Genomic DNA, 25,186 nt, shown 5'->3' with positions numbered 1-25,186 from the left:
AATTTTGTATAGGAAAACGTAAATTTGATGTTTTGATGAGAAAAAAAGGTTGGCAGAGATGTAGACTAACAATTTAAAATATCAACATCGATGGTGTCCCCCTCTGTTATGCTCTGTGCTGTAACATTCTTGTTTACCTTCGAAAATAGCCGGAAAACGCGATTTTTTTAATTTTGAATTTTGTTTGCTGTGGCGAGTATTTATTTTGTATCTTATTAATCTTTGTTTCTATTTGAAGTAGACCCCTTTCCTTTGATTTTAGTGTATGGATTTATGGCTTTTGACTCTTTGTTTCTTAGTTGGATGACTTTGATTTGAGGTAATCTCAATCGGGGCTATGTGGACCATTTTTTGGGGCTATGTTGACCTACTAAGAAAACATACCTACATTTGGACGGAGTTAAACAGAAGGGAACCAAGCCACATCGGGAGCGAACCGAGAAAAAGAGGTTTTAAAGTTTGGCTCTTGCATAAGACTCAATGTAAAAGATAAACTTCAAATTCAATTTCTGCAAAATTTGCTCCAACAAAAATTTTGAATTTTTGGCGATAGATAGTAGAGCAGTGGTTGAGTTCAAAACCACTCATAACTCGATTTTTTCCAAAATGTGGGTTGGTTCCTTTCTGCTTAAATCAGTCCATTTTATATTTTTTTTGCGTAAGGTTTCAAATCCATTTTCTTTGAGTTTAAACGATCCTAATTAAAGGAGAAGTAGATCCTCTTATCGTTTTTTAAGTTGCTTTTCACGCCAACTCACTTATTAAATTTGATACTGTTCTTTAAAATTTTTTTTTTTTTTTAAATTTTCAGCTCCAAAGGTATTGAGTTTTACAAACATTACGAAAGATAAGTGTAAGGGCATAATACTAAGCTTTTTTAAGTGCAGTTACAATCAACTGAACAAAGGTTAACATAGCTTCCTTACAGGTGGCTTACTTAGCCCCGGGGGTGGCCAACATAGCCCCAAGCAGGGGCTATGTTGACCAAAATGGATTTTCTTTTAAAAACGCATGAAACTCACAAAATTAAAGTATTTTGTACAATGTTTTCAGTTGATTTTAATTTTACACTGTATGCTCAAGGATTAGAGCATTAAAGAAATGGCATTCTATTCTTCTGTTTCTTCAGACACAAGTTTTCAAAAATCTGGTCAACATAGCCCCGGTCTCCCCTATAGGCTTCCTACCTGGGCGATTTGCTGTCTCTCTCACACACTTTAGCGAGACGCCCGGCTATTTTCTGTCTCCCTCGCACACAATCGCGTCGTGCAAGGCGATTTTCTATCTCTCTCGCACTTATACGCTTGCTACCTGGGCGATTTTCTGTCTCTCTCGCACTGGGTGCCCTTGAAAGGGGCAACCAAGGGTGCAACACTCTCGGAGGGTCGCGGGGGAACGCGATGCGCCTTTGCCGCAGAAAACAACGCAAGTCCCGCCTGGCTATTTGCTGTCTCTCTCGCACTTATAGGCTTCCTACCTGGGCGATTTTCTGTCTCTCTCGCACACTTTAGCGAGACGCCTGGCTATATTCTGTCTCTCTCGCACACAATCGCGTCGTGCAAGGCGATTTTCTATCTCTCTCGCACTTATACGCATGCTACCTGGGCGATTTTCTGTCTCTCTCGCACTGGGTGCGCTTGAAAGGGGCAACCGAGGGTGCAACCACTCTCGGAGGGTCGCGGGGGAACGCCATGCGCCTTTGCCGCAGAAACAACGCAAGTCCCGCCTGTTTATTTCCTGTCTCACTCGCACTTATAGGCTTCCTACCTGGGCGATTTTCTGTCTCTCTCGCACACTTTAGCGAGACGCCTGGCTATTTTCTGTCTCTCTCGCACACAATCGCTTCTTGCAAGGTGATTTTCTATCTCTCTCGCACTTATACGCTTGCTGCCTGGGCGATTTTCTGTCTCTCTCGCACTGGGTGCGCTTGAACGGGGCAACCGAGGGTGCAACCACTCTCGGAGGGTCGCGGGGGAACGCGATGCTGCTTTGACGGAAAAACCACCCAAGTCTGCCTGGTTATTTCCTGTCTCTCTTGCACTTATACGCTTCCAACCTGGGCGATTTTCTGTCTCTCGCACACTTTAGCGAGACGCCTGGCTATTTTCTGTCTCTCTCGCACACAATCGCGTCATGGAAGGTGATTTTTCTATCTCTCTCGCACTTCTACGCTTGCTACCTGGGCGATTTTCTGTCTCTCTCGAACTGGGTGCCTTGAACGGGGCAACCGAGGGTGCAACCACTCTCGGAGGGTCGCGGGGGAACGCGATGCTGCTTTGACGGAAAAACCACCCAAGTCCCGCCTGGCTATTTGCTGTCTCTCTCGCACTTATACGCTTCCTACCTGGGCGATTTTCTGTCTCTCTCGCACACAATCGCGTCGTGCAAGACGATTTTCTATCTCTCTCGCACTTATACGCTTGCTACCTGGGCGATTTTCTGTCTCTCTCGCACTGGGTGCGCTTGAAAGGGGCAACGAGGGTGCAACCACTCTCGGAGGGGTCGCGGGGGAACGCCATGCGCCTTTGCCGCAGAAACAACGCAATTCCCGCCTGTTTATTTCCTGTCTCACTCGCACTTATAGGCTTCCTACCTGGGCGATTTTCTGTCTCTCTCGCACACTTTAGCGAGACGCCTGGCTATTTTCTGTCTCTCTCGCACACAATCGCTTCTTGCAAGGTGATTTTCTATCTCTCTCGCACTTATACGCTTGCTGCCTGGGCGATTTTCTGTCTCTCTCGCACTGGGTGCCCTTGAACGGGGCAACCGAGGGTGCAACCACTCTCGGAGGGTCGCGGGGGAACGCGATGCTGCTTTGACGGAAAAACCACCCAAGTCCTGCCTGGCTATTTCCTGTCTCTCTTGCACTTATACGCTTCCTACCTGGGCGATTTTCTGTCTCTCTCGCACACTTTAGCGAGACGCCTGGCTATTTTCTGTCTCTCTCGCACACAATCGCGTCGTGGAAGGTGATTTTCTATCTCTCTCGCACTTCTACGCTTGCTACCTGGGCGATTTTCTGTCTCTCTTGCACTGGGTGCCCTTGAACGGGGCAACCGAGGGTGCAACCACTCTCGGAGGGTCGCGGGGGAACGCCATGCGCCTTTGCCGCAGAAACCACCCAAGTCCCGCCTGGCTATTTGCTGTCTCTTTCGCACTTATAGGCTTCCTACCTGGGCGATTTTCTGTCTCTCTCGCACACTTTAGCGAGACGCCTGGATATTTTCTGTCTCTCTCGCACACAATCGCGTCGTGCAAGGCGATTTTCTATCTCTCTCGCACTTATAGGCTTCCTACCTGGGCAATTTTCTGTCTCTCTCGCATACTTAAGCGAGACGCCTGGCTATTTTCTGTCTCTCTCGCACAAAATCGCGTCGTGCAAGGCGATTTTCTATCTCTCTCGCACTTATACGCTTGATACCTGGGCGATTTTCTATCTCTCTCGCACTGGGTGCGCTTGAACGGGGCAACCGAGGGTGCAACCACTCTCGGAGGGTCGCGGGGGAACGCCAAGCGCCTTTCCCGCAGAAACAACGCAAGTCCCGCCTGTTTATTTCCTGTCTCTCTCGCACTTATACGCTTCCTACCTGGGCGATTTTCTGTCTCTCTCGCACACTTTAGCGAGACACCTGGCTATTTTCTGTCTCTCCCACACAATCGCGTCGTGCAAGGCGATTTTTTATCTCTCTCGCACTTCTACGCTTGCTACCTGGGCGATTTTCTGTCTCTCTCGCACTGGGTGCCCTTGAACGGGGCAACCGAGGGTGCAACCACTCTCGGAGGGTCGCGGGGGAACGCGATGCTGCTTTGACGGAAAACCACCCAAGTCCCGCCTGGCTATTTGCTGTCTCTCTCGCACTTATACGCTTCCGACCTGGGCGATTTTCTATCTCTCTCGCACACTTAAGCGTCCCGCCAAGATGGTGCAACCGCTTTCAGAGGGTCGCGGGGGAACGCCATGCGCCTTTGCCGCAAAAACAACGCAAGTCCCGCCGGGCGATTTTCTTTCTCTCTCACCAAATGGGTAGAGTTAGAATTGAGTTGCAAGCTACTGGATAATATTCATACAGGTTACTCAATATACATATTCGTCGATCACTTTACATCTTTAGTATAGTCCCTAGTGGCCCCGTGTCCACTATTGAATTTTTTTTTATCCACCAAGAATAAGATTTAGGAGCTAAAATTTGGTGCATTCGAGGATTTTAGACTTGTAGATTAAAGGAATAAATTTTCCTTCCGTCAAAGTTTTTCTTGAAGGGGTCAAAAATAGCTTTTTCAGCTTTTCCCTCTTTGGTTTCCCCGTAGGAGCCGTGTAAAAAGTTAGAACATGATGTCATACAAGATAGAGACAGTCTCTTTACTCTATGCTGGCTGATAAGTCATAACCTCAAAACGAATCTTCACTCTCGATATCAAACGTCAACAAATCATAAATCATGTGAACTCGAACATGGATAAATCTCGAATCTGAACCACTACCACATCTGAACCTGACATCTCGGCTTTTAATAGCAGATATGCTCCTCTTCCCGGCTGAAGAGTATATATTTGAAATTTAAGGATATCGTTTCGATTAAAAGGTATTTTGAATTTCTCAAATTAATGGTATGAAGCTGTGGCAAGTTCGGCTGGCGCTCCAGGCACTGTCCACTTTCAAACTGAATTAGCTGCATTTTCCCTGAAGTACCTTTAAAATAGTACTAATCTTCCATTCATATCAGTAATGCCTTTCATTCTATGTGAGATGTATGTTTTTCACAGCAAACTTTCAGAGATCTCTTTACGCCCAGATCTCCAGAAACATCTCTCATTTCCCATGTAAAGTTTGTACGCTAATTGAGGAAGTTAAACGAAAATTTTCTTATGTACTTAATCTACTTCTGCATCATAGGCACATTAGCAAAGTGATAAGTTTAAGTGGCGAGTCTCCCTTGGCACTGTGGAAATCAGCAATTTAAATTGATTTTAATGTCATGACAAGCATTTACGGACTCTCGAGTTAGTCAGACTGACTTTCTTTTGACCTTTTTACCCAATGATTCTTGCCAGTCGATTGGTAGATTGTTTGAAAATCAAATTTTAATTTAAAGCTTTAATGCATGCAGTGTAAGTGCCATTGTCCTTCGACTCTACGAGCCACTGTGTACAACGCTTTCTCCTTTATTTTTCAGTTGTCGCTATCTACTTCGAGGCACGCTCTCTGTCACCGACTATCAAAATGACTTCTATAATTAGACTTCAAGCACTCTCTGGAGCTATGGATGAGTCCCCTCATTGTTACATATTACAAGTAGATAATTTTGTTTTCCTGCTGGACTGTGGTTGGAATGAAAATTTCGACATGACGTTTATGAATGAATTGAAGAGGTAAATATCCAACAAATTTTCTAGAATGTAATTTGCAAAGAATGAAAGCCACTGGGATATTAAATGGGGCTCTCTGGGATCAGAGAATCCTGAAGGAAAATAAATGGAGAATTTACAGCGCTATCGTGAAGAGTGTCATTACGAATGAGAGTGAGGTCTGGTAGTTGAAGAAAAGATTCAAAGATATCCGAAAGGCAGTCCAAATAGATTTTTGGCAGAGATCAGCAGGAATCTTGCAAAGAGAGCGTGTTTGAAATAATCAAGAGCGTGAAATAATGGGCATCGAGAATGGTAGGGTAGGTGGGGATGAGAGTACGCATTTTTTGGTTTTTCCCGTATTTTCGTGACCGAATTGACCTTAAGGCGGGAAAAGTGGTCAGGCACCCACTGCAAGCCCTTGCGCACAAATGTCCTGCATTGTCCGAATTTAGAAATCAAATCCACGGCCGTGACGAATTTTTTTAGTACACAGGTGAAATTTTTCTTTCAAAAACATCTCCTGGGCTCCAAATCGCTGTTAAATCCCGGAAAACGACTGAAACTGGTCTCAAAGGGTGCCAATAGTGCCTAACCACTTTTACTGTGAAAAAACAAATAATTCAGACTCCACAAGTTCCCAAAAAATTTTCGAAGTCAATTTTTTTTGAACAGGAAAATAAAAAAGTGTAATTGCCCAAATTAAACAAAGGAACATAAAAATTTATGAAGATACTTATTAAGTTGCCTATATCTCCTATTTTGAAGTTCCTATACTCCCTTCCCCCACTTTTGGGCGCGTACTTTTTCCCCATTCTGGCTGCGTACTCTTGCCCCATTTGTAAACATTGGACAACATAAACTAAAACTTTGAGCCCAAGGCGCAAGGTGTGAAAACAACCACGGATTATTAAAGCCAACACTATAACACTTTGATACAGTGCCTGTCAGATTTTCTCCGTCAACTATTTTACTCATAATAGACAATACAAATACCAAAAAAATCGATCTTTTTCGCATGAAATGTGAACTTGCCTTATAATTCCATCAAAACACATCCTTTTCGCACAAAACTTCGTCAACAAGCGAAACTAAATGTTGCCAACAACCAACACCTGGTGCCATCATAAATTCAAACAAAGCGAGCGAAAAAAGTGCGGTGCATATTTTTACCCTGTGCGTACTACTTTTACCCCCACTTATCCTACTGTGCACAATATCAAAACTAGGCAGCTGTCTTCGGTATGGACTTGTGCCAAGGATGGCAGATAGTCAAACCCCGAACAGTTGTACGTTTGGGTTCCTCTCGGAAGAGGCGGCATAGACGTCCAGTAAAAGGCTGGCAGCAGGGAGTGGAGGAGGAGATCAGAAGGTGTTTAGTGTTGCCTGATGATCTGTGGGAGGATCATCAACTCCAATGGCCGGAGTGGCGAAGTGATCTAGTGCGCTGGAGTAGCGGCTTGATATACACCTATGTATATATATAAATCTAACAGAAATCTGGTATTGAATGAAAGATAAATGAAGTCCAGATGGAATTTGCGCCATTATTTACTTATCTCTGTCAATATGCCATCCTCTTTACATTTTCACCGTTTCTCTTGCTTCCTAAGGAGACAGACACATAACTATCCAAGTGTTTCTCTTTTCCTCCATTGAATTTTCCTGTAACATATTTTGTAGGTCATTTAAGGGGCTTGGAGGACAAGGTGCACAAGTGAAGTTTGTGGAGAAACTGAGACATTAATGATTTCAAGTAAAACTAGTCTTAATGCATATGTCCCAGGAAATTAGGTTTTTTTAGGGCCTGTGTATTTCTTGAAACAGCAAAAACTGCACTTATGCGCCTTGTCCCGTGAGCCCTTCATTTGCGATCAGTTTTATTAAGAGATCTGAAGACTTTATTTACATATGACAGTGCCTTATGAAGCAATCCTTTTAAATAGAACTTTTCAAACAGAGAAAGATTGAGATTTGAACTTTGTCTTTTGAAAGCAATTCGCTTACTTTACGGGGCAGCATGCACAAAATGAACTTAACAATGAGACTCTGATACTTAAAAATTCTCAGCACTGGCCGAACATGGCACTTTAAAGAGTTAGCTACAACCCTTTCAGAATCCTTAAAACAGCAATCTGTTTATATATTTCAACTACTAATTTGCGCCCCTCGCAAAGTCTCATGCTTTATGGTGAGTAACATGTATGCAAAGAACAATTTTTGATCCTAAAAAATTGTAGATGACTCAGCCTGAAAAAGTCAAGGTGGCTCCTAAAATTTTACCCTGAAGTTGGAACACTGTATGGATGCAAAAATATAGGAAAAAATGGATTCCCTCTTGAGCTTGTCCTCCAAGAATGATGAAAGTTGACAATGTCCAAGCACTTTAAAACTTGTCTAGAATTTTTGTATTTGGATGAAACTTATATTTTTGAAAAATGATGAGGACAGTCAAAAGGGCCTGAAAGAAGGACTAAATGGTGGAAATAAATTCAAATGAGATAACTTACTCTACAGCTCAAATGGACTGATTCTGTATCATTCTGCGCAAAAATGCAAATACTAGAAAATTCCAGAAATTGACCTCTCAAAAGCATTACTAAGTTAAAGAAGTATAAACAGAGAATTTCAGAAAAACAGAGAAGTTTGTCAGCTCATGAGACAGTTCATTTCAAATATAACCATAGGGCTTTTTGTTTTTTTGTCATGATTTCAACTGAGAAAAACTATTACCTGGAAATCAAGTCAGCCCATTGAAAATTAGTTGTTAGATATATTATTATATGTCACTATAAAGAGTACATGAATCCTCAGATGTAGCTTTTAGGTACATTAATTTTAATAAAATCAGTGTTTGAAAAGATCAAAAGATGCATGACCATAGATACATATAAACTGTTGTACTCTTTAAATTAAAAAGTTAATAAATTGGTGGAGTGAGACTCATTAAAGTTTTCATAATTCACCTGAGACTTAGTAAGATTGCATGCATGATTTCAATAAGAGTAAATTGTTTTCTTTTTGCAGACATGTGAGTCACATAGACGCAGTATTAATCACTTATCCTGATCCACTCCATCTAGGAGCTTTACCCTACCTTGTCGGCAAATGTAATCTCAACTGTCCTGTCTATGCTACCATTCCAGTCTATAAGATGGGACAAATGTTCATGTACGATTTATATCAGGTTTGTTTTCTCATGTTACTTCTATCATGCTCTCCACTCAAATATGTGTAAATTCATCACTCTTCATCAAGAAAAGAATCCTGTTTTGAACCTAGATGTAGATGTAGCCTGATTTCTAATTTCTTTTCTTGATTCATTTTTTTAACAGGAAAGTAAATCTTAATTCTGGTTTGAAATTTTGTATTTTGTGTTTTTCTTTTTAAGCCAGGAAAAATATGCAAAAATTGTCAAGGCATGTGTTGTTGGTTACTCTGTGAAAAAAATAAAACTCTAAAAAAGAGATTATGTGAAAAGCAATGTGAGATGCAGTTAGGCTGACTTGGGTTAAATTCGTTGAATTGCATCAACTTTTACGAGCCCCCTAAGAAAGTTTTGTCGCACTAATGGGTAGTCCTTAGTACTCATTAGTAAAAGAAAATGATTGAAAAAGTCTCAAGCAAAAATTGCATTTTTGAAGCAGTGAAACAAACTTGCCAAGTTTTCATTCATGCAAGAGAGAGAAAGATGAAATTAAATACTGTTTGTCCAAGTGGCTGTGTTGACAGTTTTTCCTTTTTCAGGCTAGACTTAACCAAAAATTTATTGCATGTGAAAGGAACAAAATGATAATACTTGTTAAGTTTACCAGGTCATCAATAGCCAATGAAATGCCAAAAGTCGAATCGATGAAGAATAAATCATTCTCAGGAAATTTCAATCGGAACTGTTGGGTGATTTTGCCGAAAAATCTGAAAAATGAGCAGAGATTTACAATGTTAAAATCTGAAGGAGGAATGCATTTTCGATTTTAGCCATAAACATTAAAGACATGTGGAATAGTGACGAACAACGTATTGTATTTTTATTTTCATTTTTTCTTCACTTTTTCAGTCAAGATATAATCAAGAAGATTTCACAGTTTTTGACTTAGATGATGTTGATGCTGCATTTGATAAAATGATCCAGTTGAAATATAATCAATCTGTACAAATGAAAGGTAATGTCATTTTTCAAATCACTAATACTGTTGAAAAAAAATTTTTAAAAGTTTTGAGTAGTGTTATTTTTTGTACTTCAAATTAAAAAAAAAAAATAAATAAATAAATAAATAAATAAAAAAAAAAGACAAACATGCCAAGGATCTATCACTGTATTATTACATGCATTAAATGTCTGTATGGTATGCATCTCTCCAGGGATATTCAGTGTAGCTAGCAACATAGTATCAGATCAAGGACAGTTTCTATGATCTATACGTAGAATGCAACAGAATTGCGTCGTAAATGGATCTCTTCAGAGAATCGCATGCAGGGGAAATAAACAAGATAACAAGGAAACCTTTAATGGTTCAGCATATTTTTAGATGTATCTCTGTAACTACTTTAAAGTTTTTTGAAATCTTGAAATTTTCTGCTTGAATGTCAACAAGGAGCAAGTCAAAAGTTTGAGTTGGAAATCTATTACTACTATCTATTACTATGCCATGAAGTGAAAGAATTAATCTCCAAATATTATTGCCTCGTTAGTTTTTCATAGATTTTTCAATTTTAAAGTTTGTCTATCTGTGGGAAATTTTACCATAGCTGCATTTATTTACTCTTCACTGAAAAAAATAGTATGCTGTTTTAGCACCTAGGATGTCAAAAATGTGTCTGATGATCCCAAAATGCTGCCTCTACTGCCCTCGCAGTTAACTTTACATCCTTCAAATGCAGATTCAACTGCGTGGACAATCAGGGTAGCATCTTAGGATGACCAGACACATTTTTGACATCCTAGGTGCCAAAGCAGCATACCATTTTTATCGGTGTTGCCGTGATTTTTTCTCCTATTTTTTGTTTAAATGTCTATTTAAAATTGATTTCAGGCAAAGGAATTGGCATTACCATCACACCACTTCTAGCAGGTCACATGATTGGCGGCACCATTTGGAAAATTATGAAAGTTGGAGAGGAAGACATCATCTATTCAGTTGACTTTAATCATAAAAAAGAACGTCATTTGAATGGCTGTGATTTTGAGAAACTTGGTCGGCCATCGTTGTTAATTACAGATGCATATAATGCGACTTATCAGCAAGAGAGGAGGCGTATTCGAGACGAAAAACTCATGAGTAAGAAGGCTGATGATCGTAGAATTTTTACTATTTTAATCAAGAATTTTGGAACAACATTTTGATGTATACATTTTTTTGGCAAAGCGATAAAAACTTACAACTTGAAAACATTTTGAAAAATGGGTCAGTTGCACCAGTCACAAAATCGTGTTTTGATGCTTGATTCTTATAGATCAGCTAAAATAATAAGATTCATCCAAACGGCAACTCTTTACTTTCAACATCACCCGATATATCGCGCTTTGAAAAATTCGGTTTATGACGTCATCCGCCGCGGTACTGACACCCTTGGTTTCTTCCACCTTGCTTTCATCCAAGTTTTATGTTCAGTAACCAGTGCAAATATGTGTCTCCCTGACTGATGAAACATAAGTGAAAGAAACCAAGGGTGTCATATCCGCTGTGGATGACGTTATAAATGGACTTTTTCAAAGTCTGATATCTCGGTTAATATCCAATGTAGAAAGTTGCTGTTTGGACAGATTTTAGCTGATATACAAGAATCAAGGATAAAAACACAATTCTGTGACCAGTGCAACTGACCCATTAGACATAGCCAAGAACAATCTACAAAGAGAGTCTTAAAAATACTTGTATCTGCTGAGGCACTTCATGAAGTACTTGTTGTTTCTTAAAATTTTAGAAGTACATCTCTTCCGCTGAGTGACTTCTAAGTCTCTTCATCTTCATTTTTATGACACACCAAAAACGGAAGATGCAGCTACTGAATTTTTAACAACATTTTCCTTCCTTGGAATTTTTCACTATACAATGCCTATCTTAAATCAAATTGAAATCTCTGTTCATCAGAAGTTGACATGAAAATTTAGACATTAATTTTAGAACATTCATTTGACCCAATGGCAAACTCATCGGTGGCCAAGAAAGTTCAAGAAACAAAGATATGATCAGATTTATGAATCTCCAGCTTTTGGCTTCATCCCTCAGAGTATGCTCATGAGCAATAACACAATGGCGGATCAAGAGTGAGTTGGGGGGGGGGGGGGGAGTCATTAGCTAATTGAATTTTAAGCAGTTTTAGCATACAATTGGGGCCTCATTTGAAAGTTGAAAATGAGCTTGTTCAGTAATTTGTAATTCTTGCATTTTTGAAAACTAGAGAGAACACATAGTTCACAGGAATTTCCCCGATTTTTTTGAGGAATATGAAGCCACGAAATACGAGTTCAAAGTTCTGTATTTTGAGCTCCCATTTAAATGCGCGTCGCTCGTGTGATCCAAGATGGCGACCATTCTATCCGTTCGGATATCGGCAAACTTTTGAGTCCCCTCTACCTCCCTTGCTTCTGCTCTCATGGACTACCACACACGGCAGAGGGAGCTCCCCGAGCTCGCGAGCTCAAAAGTGTGCCCATCGCTGGACGGAAAGAATGGACGCCATCTTGGATCACCCGAGTGACGCGCGTTTAAATGGGAGCTCAAAATATGAAACTTTGAACTCATATTTCGTGTCTTCATATTCCTCAAGAAAATCAGAGAAAATTCCCATGAACTATGTGTACTCTCTAGTTTTCAAAAATGAAAGAATTACAAATTACTGAATAAGCCCAATGGCGAGTTGTACCGCTTTCGGCGCAATTGTATTTTAGTATATGGATTAGCTATTTATCTCTGCAGTGCGGTGTTGAGTAACCTTTGGTTATATAGTTCTGTCTTGAAACCATTTCAGTAAATTTTTAGGAGCACTCTTTTTTTCTCCCTTTTCCCCCATTTTCCCCTCTTTTCCTTTTCTCGTTTTGCCTTTTTTAGCCTGAGGGGGGGGGGGGGGACACGCCACCATTCCCCCGGATCCGCCATTGCAATAACATACAGGGGAGGATTATTTCAAGTAACCGTTGAATTATTTTGCCCCTCAAAACCAACTGATCTTGTGCCAAAGTGCAGTGAATAAAATCATACCTTAGTAACATTCAAGTAGTGTAGACGAATTTATAACTTTTCTTTAGATTTTGAAATTTATCCCCCTCCACCTCAAGCTATACCTCTTTTTTTTCTTTTCTTTTTCAGCTAACATTCTGCAAACCTTAAGAGAGAAAGGCAATGTGTTGGTAGCAGTTGATACTGCTGGTCGTGTATTGGAATTAGCGCATATGCTTGATCAATTGTGGCGCAACGCAGAATCTGGTCTTGTTGGTTTCTCATTGGTACTTCTGAATAATGTGTGTTATAATGTGATAGAATTTGCTAAATCTCAGGTGATGCATTTTCCTTTCTATTTTTTTTAATTTTACCTTAGTCTTCCATTTCATTTGTGAGTAGAATTGAAAAAAATGTGTATATTACATTTCTCCTCTGAAAGACTTAAATTTCAAAATTTTTGAGATCTTACCAAAGCTCAGGATATGATTTGCTGAGACCTTTTTATCAGTTTTCTAACCGGCTATATTGTAGAGAAAATATTGAAAAGTCTTGTACATGGTCTTCCATGTGAAACAGCCCAGTACTTTTCGAATTTTGTCAGTTAAAGTGCTTAATGACTTCTCAAATTACATTATTAGGTCATAGTTTTATCAGTTATTTATCTTTGATATTATTAGTCCTTTTTATGTCTCAATATATAGTTCAATACTAGCCGTTACGCGCACCTGGAACGGCTAGCCAGGGGGCTAGCTAGCTCCATCACTCGCTTTGCTTTGAGAGTGTCAAGAGCGCTGTGAAAGCAGCTTTTATGTAAGTATGTAGAGGAACAGTAATTGGTTATAAATTTGCTTAATGTGTAGATAAAAGTGCTTACCTTTGTTTTTTTCTCTTTTTTTTTCTCTCTTTCATCAGATTGAATGGATGAGTGAAAAGCTCATGAGGTCCTTTGAGGGCCTTAGAAGTAATCCTTGTCAATTCAAACATCTAAGGCTGTGTCATAGTCTGATGGAACTCAATAAAGTCCCTAGTCCGAAAGTAGTTCTTGCAAGTACACCCGATATGGAATCTGGATTCTCCAGAGAACTCTTTTTACAATGGTGTGCAAACCCTAGTAATAGCATTATCTTAACATCCAGGTATGTATGTTTGCAATGTGCTAAAGCCAGTATTTTTGCTCAATTTTCCGGTTACGTTGACTATTTTAAGGATGTTAGTGGATTCCCTTCCTCTGCAGATTGAACCAAAAAATAGGATAGCTTTAATGTCATGTTATTAGGATTTTTCATTAATAACAGGTCAACAGGCGAAGTGCCGAAAAGTTTATCTCGAGTCATTAATATTTTTAACTCTGACAACTGCCATGGCCCATACCACTAACGCTATCTTTCAGATGTTATCCCCAGAGTTGATGTAGCTTACAATCAGTCCGTTCTAGTCATGTAAGTGGCGTGTTTTCCTTGGTGCTTGGAATGAAATGCAGCATCCAACTTGCTTTTTGATTTTGATTTTTTGGCACGTAGCCTGTTCTTGATGGTAATTATTCATGTATTATAAACTCTAAAATTTGTCCCTCCTGAAACTGTCTGTTATTGGTCATTACAACAACACTGCTGATTTAAAAATATTCCAATTGAGACAAGACTTATTCAAGACACAATATTCCTCCTCTTTCCTTTTTGAAATGTTCGAAGACATGAAAAAAAGAAAAAGAAAAAAAAAATTGAGCAGCACCAGAGTACCAGAGTAGCATTTTATTCGACTGTCTTCACTTTGAGTATTGATACTCTGCACTTATGAATATTGCATGGATGTTTGTTACTAGTTACAAATAATTTACAAACAACAGTACAAATGATACAATGGGCTACCGAACAAGGTATGAAGTAGAAAAATTTTTTCTCTTCAGAATCTAACTAAGAGAACGTTCACACAACGGGATGTTCAAAAATCAATTCCTGAAGAAGACATTAATGAATATTTAAACACAGATCAGATGGTATGGATTATATTAATGATGTCATTTTTATATTTTCCATTTACCCAGTATCAATCGTAAACTCTTTTATTTTATTTCGGAGTTGATTTCTAGACGTTTGTTTCCATTTCCCATGATTAATTCTCAAAATGGATTTGATTTTTTCTTTTTTGCAGAACTTCACCTGGAACGTTAGCGAGGAAGTTAATTGACTTACATCAAACTGGTAAAAGGTCCTTTTCTCTGCAAATCAAGAAAAGGGTTCGCTTAGAAGGTGCAGAATTAGACGCATATTTAAGGAAACAAGCTAAACATCAAACAAAGCCTCAGTAAGTTTGTTCTTAAATATTTTTTCAAGTCCTACTCAGCTTTCTTAAGCCAGAGGAAGACAAGTTTTTAAAATGAAAAAATAAGTCAACCTATTGTTTCTCTGTGTCCACTCGGATATAAGTAGAATGAAGTCCACTGTGTGTTCTCCCGACGGTTTTAATTTTAGAGATTAGGATATAATATTTCCAACCTCCAGATGGGCATAAGCTCAAGTTTTTGGGTTAAATTTTGCAAAGTGAACAAACTGCCTCAATTTAACAAGCAGTTGCTTGGCAGGAATCTTGTTCCAGGGCTCATTTACTGATTAGAAAAAAGGAAAGACTGCAATTTTTCATTGAATTTCTGTATGTGTTCCTGATTCTGCATCCAATGAAGTAGTACGTATATGTTTTAGGGAAACAGTTGTAAGTTCAGACTCAGAAGATGATCAGCCCATAAGTGGAGAAAGGGATGGAAGGAGGGATAGTCTTGGCTCAGAGAAAATTCAGGAGAGCTTCGTCAAAACAACCAAGAAGCAATACCCAATGTTTCCATACCACGAAGAGAAATTAAAATATGATGATTATGGTGAAATTGTCAAGTGAGTTAGCCATTATATTCATTCAGCTTCCTCATTAAATATTAGTCTCGAATATCAACCCATCATTGCCTCATTGGGTTAATATTCTGATCATGTCTCTAAGGTCCCTTTCTCATGCATCTTTCTTTATTTCTTTTCCGTTTTTCCAATTTCACTACTTGCATCTTCAAATTACTTCCGTTTTTCTTTTCCTTCCAAAATGATTAACTTTATACCTAATCCAACCCTCTGCAATTGCATCTTTAAATTAATAAATATCCATAGCCCAAGTGCCAAACCATGTATCTTTGTTTGTGGCATTGCAATGTTTCCTGTCATACTTCGTTTCTTCTTAGAAAAACTAATGATCCTAATCTCTTGAAAACTCCCTTGATTTTTCTTCTCTTTCAGTGAAATATTCTGTATTAATTTCGAGCTAAGTAGTTTATTTTTTCCCTCCAAAAATAAAATAGAACAATTTTTGAAACACCGCTATATAGATTTGTGGTTTCATATTTTTGCCATTGATATGTAATAATGTCCTCTTTGGTAACAATAATTTTCACCTCATTAACCTTGTTGATTCTTTTTATCTGTTTCCCTTAACTTTGATCATTTTATGGGGTATTTTTCAGACTAGACCTGTACAAGATGAATGACACCAAAACTAATGTCGACGATGAAGCAAATCAAGAAGAAGAGGAAACTTTAGGTGAAATTCCAAACATTTTCTATCTATTTATTAATGAATTTATTTTGAAAAATCTGTATCCCAATAAAACTTTGGATTTCGAATGGACATATATACCAAAATCGAGAAAAAAAATTACAAATCCATGCAACTGGAGTTTTTAGACAAATGCCTCTGGATATCTTGAATGGGTCACTAAACCATGAACGAATTTTGACTTGCGAATATAGTTTTCTGAAGGAAAATGACGCGTAGAACACGATGCGCACATTAAAAACACGAACAAGTAACTCAATTACCGAGGAATGCGCAGTTCAAATCGCTCAACTTATACGCAAAGAGCTTGATGCAAAAACGGCTTTTTTCGCCCCCCCTCTGGAAGTTCTTCAGACTTTGTCTATTGATTACTCATACTTGAGCGCTTCTTTTCCCAAATTTTCAGACCCTCGAAAAATTTTGGGGGGGAGCTAGGGGGGGTGGAAGTCAAAACCTGTGAACCTCGATATCTCTTGAACAAAGAAAGATATCGAGGTCCGGTTTGGACGAAAAATCGTCTAAAATTGCATACTTTAAGATTCTAAAGGTCGAAATCCCGATATCACACTTTTAAGTCAACATATGTGCTTTTTTCCAGTTTTTAGGTCTAGAAAATTTCTTTTAAACGAGAAATTAACAAAGATCTCAATTTTTTATTTGAACTTAAACCAGTTTTTTAAATTGTTCGTCTTTTTCCGCATCCAACGAGTGGTCCATTAAGCTGGGGAACCAAACGGTTCCGGAGTTATGATCGATTGAAGTTTCCGTTCAACGCGCGCCGACCGATTTTCGCGCGCAAAAAAGTCGGATTTGACTGTTATTAGATCAGATTGAATGTTCAAACTGAGCAAAATGCTTCATTAGGGACTCTTGAGGGTCGCTGAGTTCAGAAATTACCGATACTTGCAAAAAATTCACGTTTTTAAAATTGCAGCTTCGGACAGGACCACTGAGCGGCCGGTCGGCGCTCAGTGGGCCTCTAAAATAGCGCTGCGGAGGTGTAATTTTAAAAACGTAAATTATTTGGAAGTATCTGTAATTTCTGAACTCAGCGACCCTCAAGAGTCCCTAATGAAGCATTTTGCTCAGTTTGAACATTCAATCTGATCTAATAACAGTCAAATCCGACTTTTTTGCGCGCGAAAATCGGTCGGCGCGCGTTGAACGGAAACTTCAATCGATCATAACTCCGGAACCGTTTGGTTCCCCAGCTTAATGGACCACTCGTTGGATGCGGAAAAAGACAAACAATTTAAAAAACTGGTTTAAGTTCAAATAAAAAATTGAGATCTTTGTTAATTTCTCGTTTAAAAGAAATTTTCTAGACCTAAAAACTGGAAAAAAGCACATATGTTGACTTTAAAGTGTGATATCGGGATTTCGACCTTTAGAATCTTAAAGTATGCAATTTTAGACGATTTTTCGTCCAAACCGGACCTCGATATCTTTCTTTGTTCAAGAGATATCGAGGTTCACAGGTTTTGACTTCCACCCCCCTAGCTCCCCCCCCAAAATTTTCGAGGGTCTGAAAATTTGGGAAAAGAAGCGCTCAAGTATGAGTAATCAATAGACAAAGTCTGAAGAACTTCCAGAGGGGGGGCGAAAAAAGCCGTTTTTGCATCAAGCTCTTTAAAACGCCCCGGTTTCGCGCCGCACCGAATGATGTCATCCGGCACCAATCAGAGGCGGGCACGGGTTTCCACGACATCCGTCAAATGTCTATCTACTCTTCATATGTAAGAACAATACTAAAGTCGAAATTACATCTTTTGAATTCAAGACTCGAATCTCATTCACATGTTTGCTGTAATAGACAAGCAACAATTCCACATTGAAATACGTTTTATTTTAACAAACATCAGAGGAAAATGAGAGAAGATTGCGATATGACTACCGCAGTACATCAACACCGTCAGTTTCCCGCCATTCGGGTGCATTTGAAATGTCTTGCAGTTTTTAGATTTTTCCAAAGCCGTTTTCTCCGCAATTTCGGCTCCATAAAAATGCGGAAAAATCACCACATTATCTACTCACATAGTACTTTTAGAATATTCAATAAAATAAACAAGGTTTAGTGACTCATTTGAAGGATGTTTTGAAACTGTTTCTTTTATGATTACATGAGTTTTACAAACTGCAATTTTTAGTGTACTCATTAAAATTCAGACATCACTCTTAACTTTCAGTTACGTTGAAAGTGGTATTTAATCGGTTTCGGATCGTGTGCTCCTCAGTCTGAGGAAAGGCCTAAATGAGGGGCAACCCTACATCTGTCTGCTGAAAATTCAATGATAGCACACGTTATGAGTAAAGACTCAATTTTGACTCTGTGTATATTATGTTCCTGTAATTGTGTTGATTCTTATCTAGTTTCTCTCTTCCTGTTACAGAGGATATTCATGAAGTTCCTTCAAAATGTATCCAGTACAGTAGAACAGTCAATGTGCTTTGTCAGATAGAGTATATAGATTTTGAAGGTCGTTCTGATGGAGAATCTCTGACAAAAATTATCGGACAGTTACGACCGAGGCGCTTAATTCTTGTCAGAGGTTTGCCTGAAAACATAAGTCATGTTGCAAACCATGCCAAAACATACCTCAAAGAAACTGCAGTTTATATTCCTACCAAAGGAGAAATGCTCGACGTAACTACAGAGAGTCATATTTACCAGGTGCCATTTATTTTTAATAAATATTTCTATTTCTCTCTTCCTTAATTTTTTTCTATACATTTTCATTTTAATATAAATGAAAAAGAACTTAATACCCAATAATAGGTGTCATTACAGATTGTAGTCATTGTGTTTCAAATACCTTCTGTAAGATTTATTTATTTTCAATACAATGCAAGTAAGAGTAGCCTTGACACCTTTTATTTTATTTGTTCGAAATTATCTTAGAAGCTTTTCAACCGGTTGGATCATCAGGCACTAAACCAAAGCACCACGAAATTAGAAAATGAAAGCATGCCTAGCAACCAACTACATTCTACATGCTTTGTTGCCATGCATGTTTTCGTTTCCTTTTGCAGTGCTCTGGTTTTGTGCCTGATGATGATTCAACGGATTGAAAAGCTTTGCAGATAATTTGAAACAAGTGAAACAGAAGCTGTCAAGGCTTACATTATTACTTACATTATTAATTAATGGATACCTCTACCAATGTGTTCTGAACTTTTTTTTTCTTTCATTCTTTGGAAGATTTCACTATCTCATTTCACGCTCATAAAAGATTTTTGTACAAGTCAGACTTTTAACAGATCAACAGGAATACTATCTGAAAACATATGTCACTGTTTTAAACTGAAGATTCCTTAATTTTTTATTACTGATACTGATATGCCTAAATATCTATTAAGTAAAGGCTGACTGCTGATTACGTGGTACATACTTAAGGGTCGCCGGCCGCGGCGTTCTGGAGAACTGGGAAAGTCAGGGAATTTTCGGCAACCAGGAAAAGTCTGGGAATAACTAACTCATGTACTAATCACTGAAACATATCACTAATCTTCCAAATGTTTACTCTATCTGGTCATTTTCAAGGCTTGTCATCTTTCAACCAGCCACACAATGCTTTTTTCCTCAATTTGATCTCCAAACAAGGAAATTTTGTCCAAAGTTTAGCGGAAGTCAGCTTAAAAAAAAGAAAAGAAATAAAAAATAGGTAGACATTTTGTTTGAAGGTAAAGGAACGTAAGAAAATTAGAAAATTGTAAGTCCAGGAAAAGCAAAGTAAGTAAGCTTGAAGTCAGAGAATCTGAAGATGAAGAAATTATGGCAAACTTGTAACTTAACATCTCTTTTTTTAAGGGATTTACAGTAAATAATGGTCTTTTTCTTTTTTTTTTTTTTTAGATTCGGTTAACAGATGCGTTAGTCTCAAGTTTAGAATTCCAAAAAGGGAAAGATGCAGAGTTATCTTGGATTGATGCTCGTGTGACAGAACGGGAAAACTTGAATGAAAAAAGTATGCAAGTTGATGAAGAATCTACAGGTATTAATTTTTTTCCCTCCAACCTCTCTCTTTATCTTTCATATTTTATTCAATTTTTAAGTGAAGTTTCTTGCGAAATCAACACCAAAAATTGATGTTATCTCTGAGACACAGAGCTGGATTTAGGTTTTTGCCGCTTGGTGCCAAAAAAATTTTGCCGCCTCCTCCCCCCAGATATATGGTGACGGACTAGGATTTGATACCTAGGAATTTTTTTGATGAGATAAAAATAAGTAAAAATCGACCCTTTTACCCTCAATTTTACCTTCGACTCACTAGAAAGTATTTTTCATCTATATTTTGTAGGCCTTATTGACAACACTATTTTTCCCCAATAGTAGACCGGAACATATAACGATTGCGTCACTCGATATATTTGACAGTTCAACGGAATAATAATAATGATTAAAAAAAAAACAACCCTCCTCAACTAATATTCTTCCATTTCATTGGTCCGTTTAACGCTTTCTTAGGGCAGCAAAATTCAAACAAGCCAATCAGATTTAACAATTGCAAATTGGCACATCAATTGATGACATAATTCTACGATGAAAATGGCGGGTTTTTTTTTTTGCAATATCTTGGGATTTTTTGGGGATATTTGAGCAAGGCTGAGGATTTAGGGATTTATAGCGAAATCTAGGGATTTTTTCTTCCTGGCTGGAGATCTTATATTGAATCAATAATATAATACCTTAATCTTGATCAATTTAATATCTTATAGATTCACGTGATGCCAATGCGCACGAAGTATAAGTTTCGGAAACATGGCAAAAGCGCAATCCGATTCTGCGATAGTGAGAAGGATGCGCATCTGTGAAGGAAAGTGTTGCAAACAAATATTTAAGGAGGGGGAAATGATTCTTCAAGGAACAAGGATTTGTGACTTGTAAAAGGCGAACATGAAACATAAACTTCTTTTTTCTAAAAAAAAATCCGAAATTTGCCGCTACCTAAAATTTGCTGCCCGGTGCAATGGTACCATGGGCCCCTCCATAAATCCGGCTCTGCTGAGACAACATTTCATGCTTTCGCATTATTCATTATGTTTAATTTTTTTTTTTAAAAAAGAAGGACCAGAAAATGAGAGTGTCTATAACTATAATGAACCCTATCATTACCAGGCCAGATTCTGCATGCCGATCAATATTTTATAAATAACCACATAGTTTTTTCGTGCCTAATTTACTTGTTGTTTTGTGCTGACAATGAGATTGCAATTTGGGAAGTAATGAGGTAGGGACATCTACTAAACATTACGTAATTCTTTATGAGGGGTCCAAGGCTACTCGCCATAAGAGGAGGGGGTCAAAAAAGCAGAAAAAATGTGTTGCGTATATAAGTATGTTCCCCTAACAGAAGTCAAGGCCGATTAAATTTTTCAGGTGCTTTAATCGGCCAGTACTCTTCAGGTATTTTAGATACATTTTGTTGCGTCTAAAACGCGCCAAGTAAAGTTGAAAAACTGCTTTTTAATTATCTTCGTAACTTTTTCTCACAATTAAGTCTCCTCATTTCTTAATTAATATGTTTTTCTTTCCTAGGAATTGAGCTTAATAAAATGTACACCTTGGATATCCTTCCTCCAAATGAGGTAAGCCTTCTACTCATTCAAATTTAGTCAGTGTGTATGACCCTTTGTAATTTTTTAAATAATTTTTCTATTTGTTAAAGTCATTTCATTGCTGGCAATGCATATTGCACATAAGTTGAAATTCAAAAATATTTCCCAGGAATATAATAATTTCTCAAGAGTTACTTGTGTTTTTTGCACAAATACAGCTTCCCCTGCCCTCTGCGTTTCGTTCCTTTTCCAAAGCCAATTACAGGGTTTCCAGCGGTCTGGAATCCTGGAAAGTCAGGGCATTTACAGCGACTTAGAACAGTCAGAGAAAGTTTGGGAATTTTAAGTGCGCCAGCTGGTGCTATTCAAGAGAGCTCAAACAGCTTAACTGGAGAATTCCTTTTTCTTTTATTTGAATCTCTAGAGATGGATATTTTGTCCAAAGTGCATCAAAATTCAGCATTATCCAAAAAAAGAAAAAAAAAACCAAGCAAAGGTATTGTTGGAAAGTCTGGGAACAATAGTGAATATGGAAAATTTGGAACAAGGGAAAGAAAAAAAAAAGTCTTGGTTCGGGAAATTGAAAAATGAAGAAATTATGGAAATCCTGCAGGAAACAAGCCTTGGATTTGAACGCATAATTGCTCAGTAAAAAATGTGCGCATGGTAACGGCTTTAATTGAAAGTTGTCGTATTACTCATTTTTTTTTCTGTTGTACTTGATGAAATTCTTGGTCCTCATATTGTCGCTCCCTTTTCAGTGAGTTCCATACATTTCTGTATGCTGTGAGCTACATGTGTCTGTCTTTACATTGTTTTACAGGAAGTTGGCCATGTTTCCTCCTTTGTGAACGAAATCAAGTTATCTGATTTCAAGCAAGTGTTGACCAAGCACAATATTTCTGCAGAATTCTCTGGTGGTACTCTGTGGTGTTGCAATGGTACAGTTGCAGTCAGACGGGTAAGTTCTTTCTTCCTTTTTTTTGTTTTGCTTCAAAGAGTTTTATCTCAAACTGGAATCTCCCAGCTCCCCATCTGTTGTAGGTTTCATTTAAGTAGGTATTTAAATAATATTGATCGTTTTCAAGAAGGAAAAATTTTATGAATTGGTGTCTCAATACATGAAAAGTTAAGTGCTTAACTGAACACTAGTACTTGTTAGGGTGTTTAATTCAAGACAAAACTCAGGCGCCCGCTGAGTCCAGACTTGTGGCAATAGACAACCTGGACAGGAATGTAAATAGTTCTCAACTGTGCGACAGACCAAATTGGACTCTGACAAATGTTTTTTTTTCTTTGGTTGCAATTATAATCTCTGCAAATATGCACTTTATGCAAGTATCTGATCGAAAATTGCAAAGAAATAAAAAATTTTTACAGAATTTAAATCAGTGCGTTGTGTTGAGCCTTTCTTTCATTTTTTAGTAAACATTCGTAAACTCTTAACTTACTTTTTTGTTCACAGCCTGAGGGAGGTAAAGTATCTTTGGAGGGAATTTTATGCGATGACTTCTTCAAAATACGCCATCTTTTATACTCTCAGTATGCTATCATTTAACTCAGTGAATACCACCCACTATTTTTACGATGTTTCATCTGTAACGGTTATGCAAAATGAGCTTTGAAGCATAATCCTTACATCACAGCCAAATAACACATGGAAATGGTACCAAGTTACTTAATACTCGATTGAAACGATAGGTAAGAACTGAAAGGATTGAATAAACTCCTATGAGATGGTTTCAACACTTTAGAATTCAATCACCCTAATAGATTATTTAGCTGTTGAGGATTCAACTCTCTGGAATTGCTCCCAGCTATGTGGAAAAAGAAAGGAATGAAAGGCATAGGTCGTATCAACATAAATGGTTGCCTTGAATGTTGCTTGTTTAGCTCACTACTAGAAATTAAAACTCAGCATAGCATCATCACATCGTACATTGACTCTGGGATTGTGCAGGTGATGTCAGCGGATCCTTTTTTTCATAAAGCAGTTCTCAAAGAAAGTTGCTTTCGCATCAAGTCTTTTGTTCTTCTTAATTGCTCTTTTTTTCCTGAATTTTGTGTCAACTCTGTTCTCAGCTGCATGGTTGTCCTCTATTCCAAGTGTTTACACTTCTCAAATTATTTACAATCTAGGACCTTCTTATTTTGGTGATCTGATACTGAAGTAAGATGCAAAATCTTTTGTGCCTAGCTTCTTGAGCTTAGAAGTAAAATTCAAAGAAATTATTGTCTCTCAGCTTTCATTTGAGATTTTTTAAATAGGAATTGGCTCAAATAGAATATCTGGCTCTAAGTGTTAATCAGCTTGAAGTAAATAAGAATGCGTGCAAATTTTTTATACTTGTAAAAAGATAGTGTAAATAGTTGTGGAAATGACCTACTCCATTCCTTTATTTTAATAATAAATGTATATCATTAAAATTACGGCTTTCTCATTTTCTTTTAAATCCTAGCATACACACCCTTATATAAACAATTTAGCGAAGAAAACGACTGCAAATTAAACTACTTGAAATGAGAAAAAATTACTTTCATTTCAAAATAAATTTCAACCCTAAAAAAAGGCTCTTCAGCCAATTAAGGACAATAAATAAAAATTGGCTCCCTTAAAATGTTAACCAGTCTATGTATAAAATTACCCTTAAAGAAATTTGCTTTTTGTGAAATATGCAGCAGTTAGAGAGTTTATAACATGTACTTTTCAACTGTCCTGTGTATAATGACGGCAGGAACTTCTTTTTTAGAAGATAATACGAAGAAAGAATATATTTCAGCCATATTTCTATTTCTGTCTGCTATGCGGCAATGGAGTCAAACGCTCAATGAACCTACCTGCTTTTAAGTATATACTTAACCACTGTTTAGTATCTTACAAGTTTTAGATTTTTAATTTATAAAAACTTTTAAAGTTTTTAATTCTACCTAAAGATGTCATAGGTATCGACGGCGCGGAAGTCAGCAATCACATATCTTGTTTGCGGTGTCTAAAAATCTCCGCCTTTATTTTATTTCTTAAAGGAGAACAAATTGACATCATTCCTTGAAGTGTTTGCAGAATTTTCTTTGCACAGAGAAGAAAAAACACAGCAGTTTTAAATAATTACTGTCGAGTAGTTTTCCGGTTAAAAAATAAAGTATGACAGGAAGTCTGCAACTTTGCAAACCGAGTTATGTGATCGCCGACTTACACTGTTGAATGTTTTACATAAGTTCATAAATATAAAATTCCTGTAACTTTATAAATCTGAAAGGGTACCTAAGAATAAAGTGTAATTTCTATCTTTATCTCACAAAGCTACTGAGCTTTCAGGTTTCTGTTTTTTTATGTGTTGTACCTAAGAGCGCCTTTGTCTCTTGTAGACGTGTTTGAGGAGTGAAGACAGTCTTGCTGCAGTGATTTGCTGCAATGAACTTTAGGCCCTTAGAAACATTGAGGCATACAACGACATTGACATAGTAAATTGGACTTCGAAGACTGATCAGTTCATTTGTTGGTGGACAGTAATTAATTTTCTGAGACGCAA

At 37.9% G+C, this 25,186-nt stretch overlaps 1 protein-coding gene across 1 annotated transcript; it reads left to right on the top strand.

Annotated features, from left to right (window-relative positions):
* The first annotated feature begins 4,463 nt into the window (after positions 1-4,463).
* Cpsf100 (cleavage and polyadenylation specificity factor subunit 2) lies at positions 4,464-24,083 on the top strand. The gene is made up of 15 exons (XM_019059314.2): positions 4,464-4,583; positions 5,175-5,370; positions 8,374-8,533; positions 9,404-9,509; positions 10,380-10,625; positions 12,657-12,844; positions 13,422-13,645; positions 14,661-14,813; positions 15,209-15,394; positions 16,009-16,085; positions 18,491-18,771; positions 19,954-20,092; positions 21,637-21,686; positions 22,480-22,617; positions 23,122-24,083. Exons 2-15 carry the CDS (start codon positions 5,222-5,224, stop codon positions 23,212-23,214), a joined length of 2,190 nt encoding a protein of 729 aa, XP_018914859.1. The 5' UTR covers positions 4,464-4,583; positions 5,175-5,221; the 3' UTR covers positions 23,215-24,083.
* Positions 24,084-25,186: the final 1,103 nt, after the last annotated feature.

The sequence above is a fragment of the Bemisia tabaci genome, chromosome 4 (genome assembly GCF_918797505.1).
Source record: "Bemisia tabaci chromosome 4, PGI_BMITA_v3".
NCBI classification, from domain to species: Eukaryota; Metazoa; Arthropoda; class Insecta; order Hemiptera; family Aleyrodidae; genus Bemisia; species Bemisia tabaci.
This window is presented reverse-complemented; position numbering and strand designations above follow the sequence as displayed.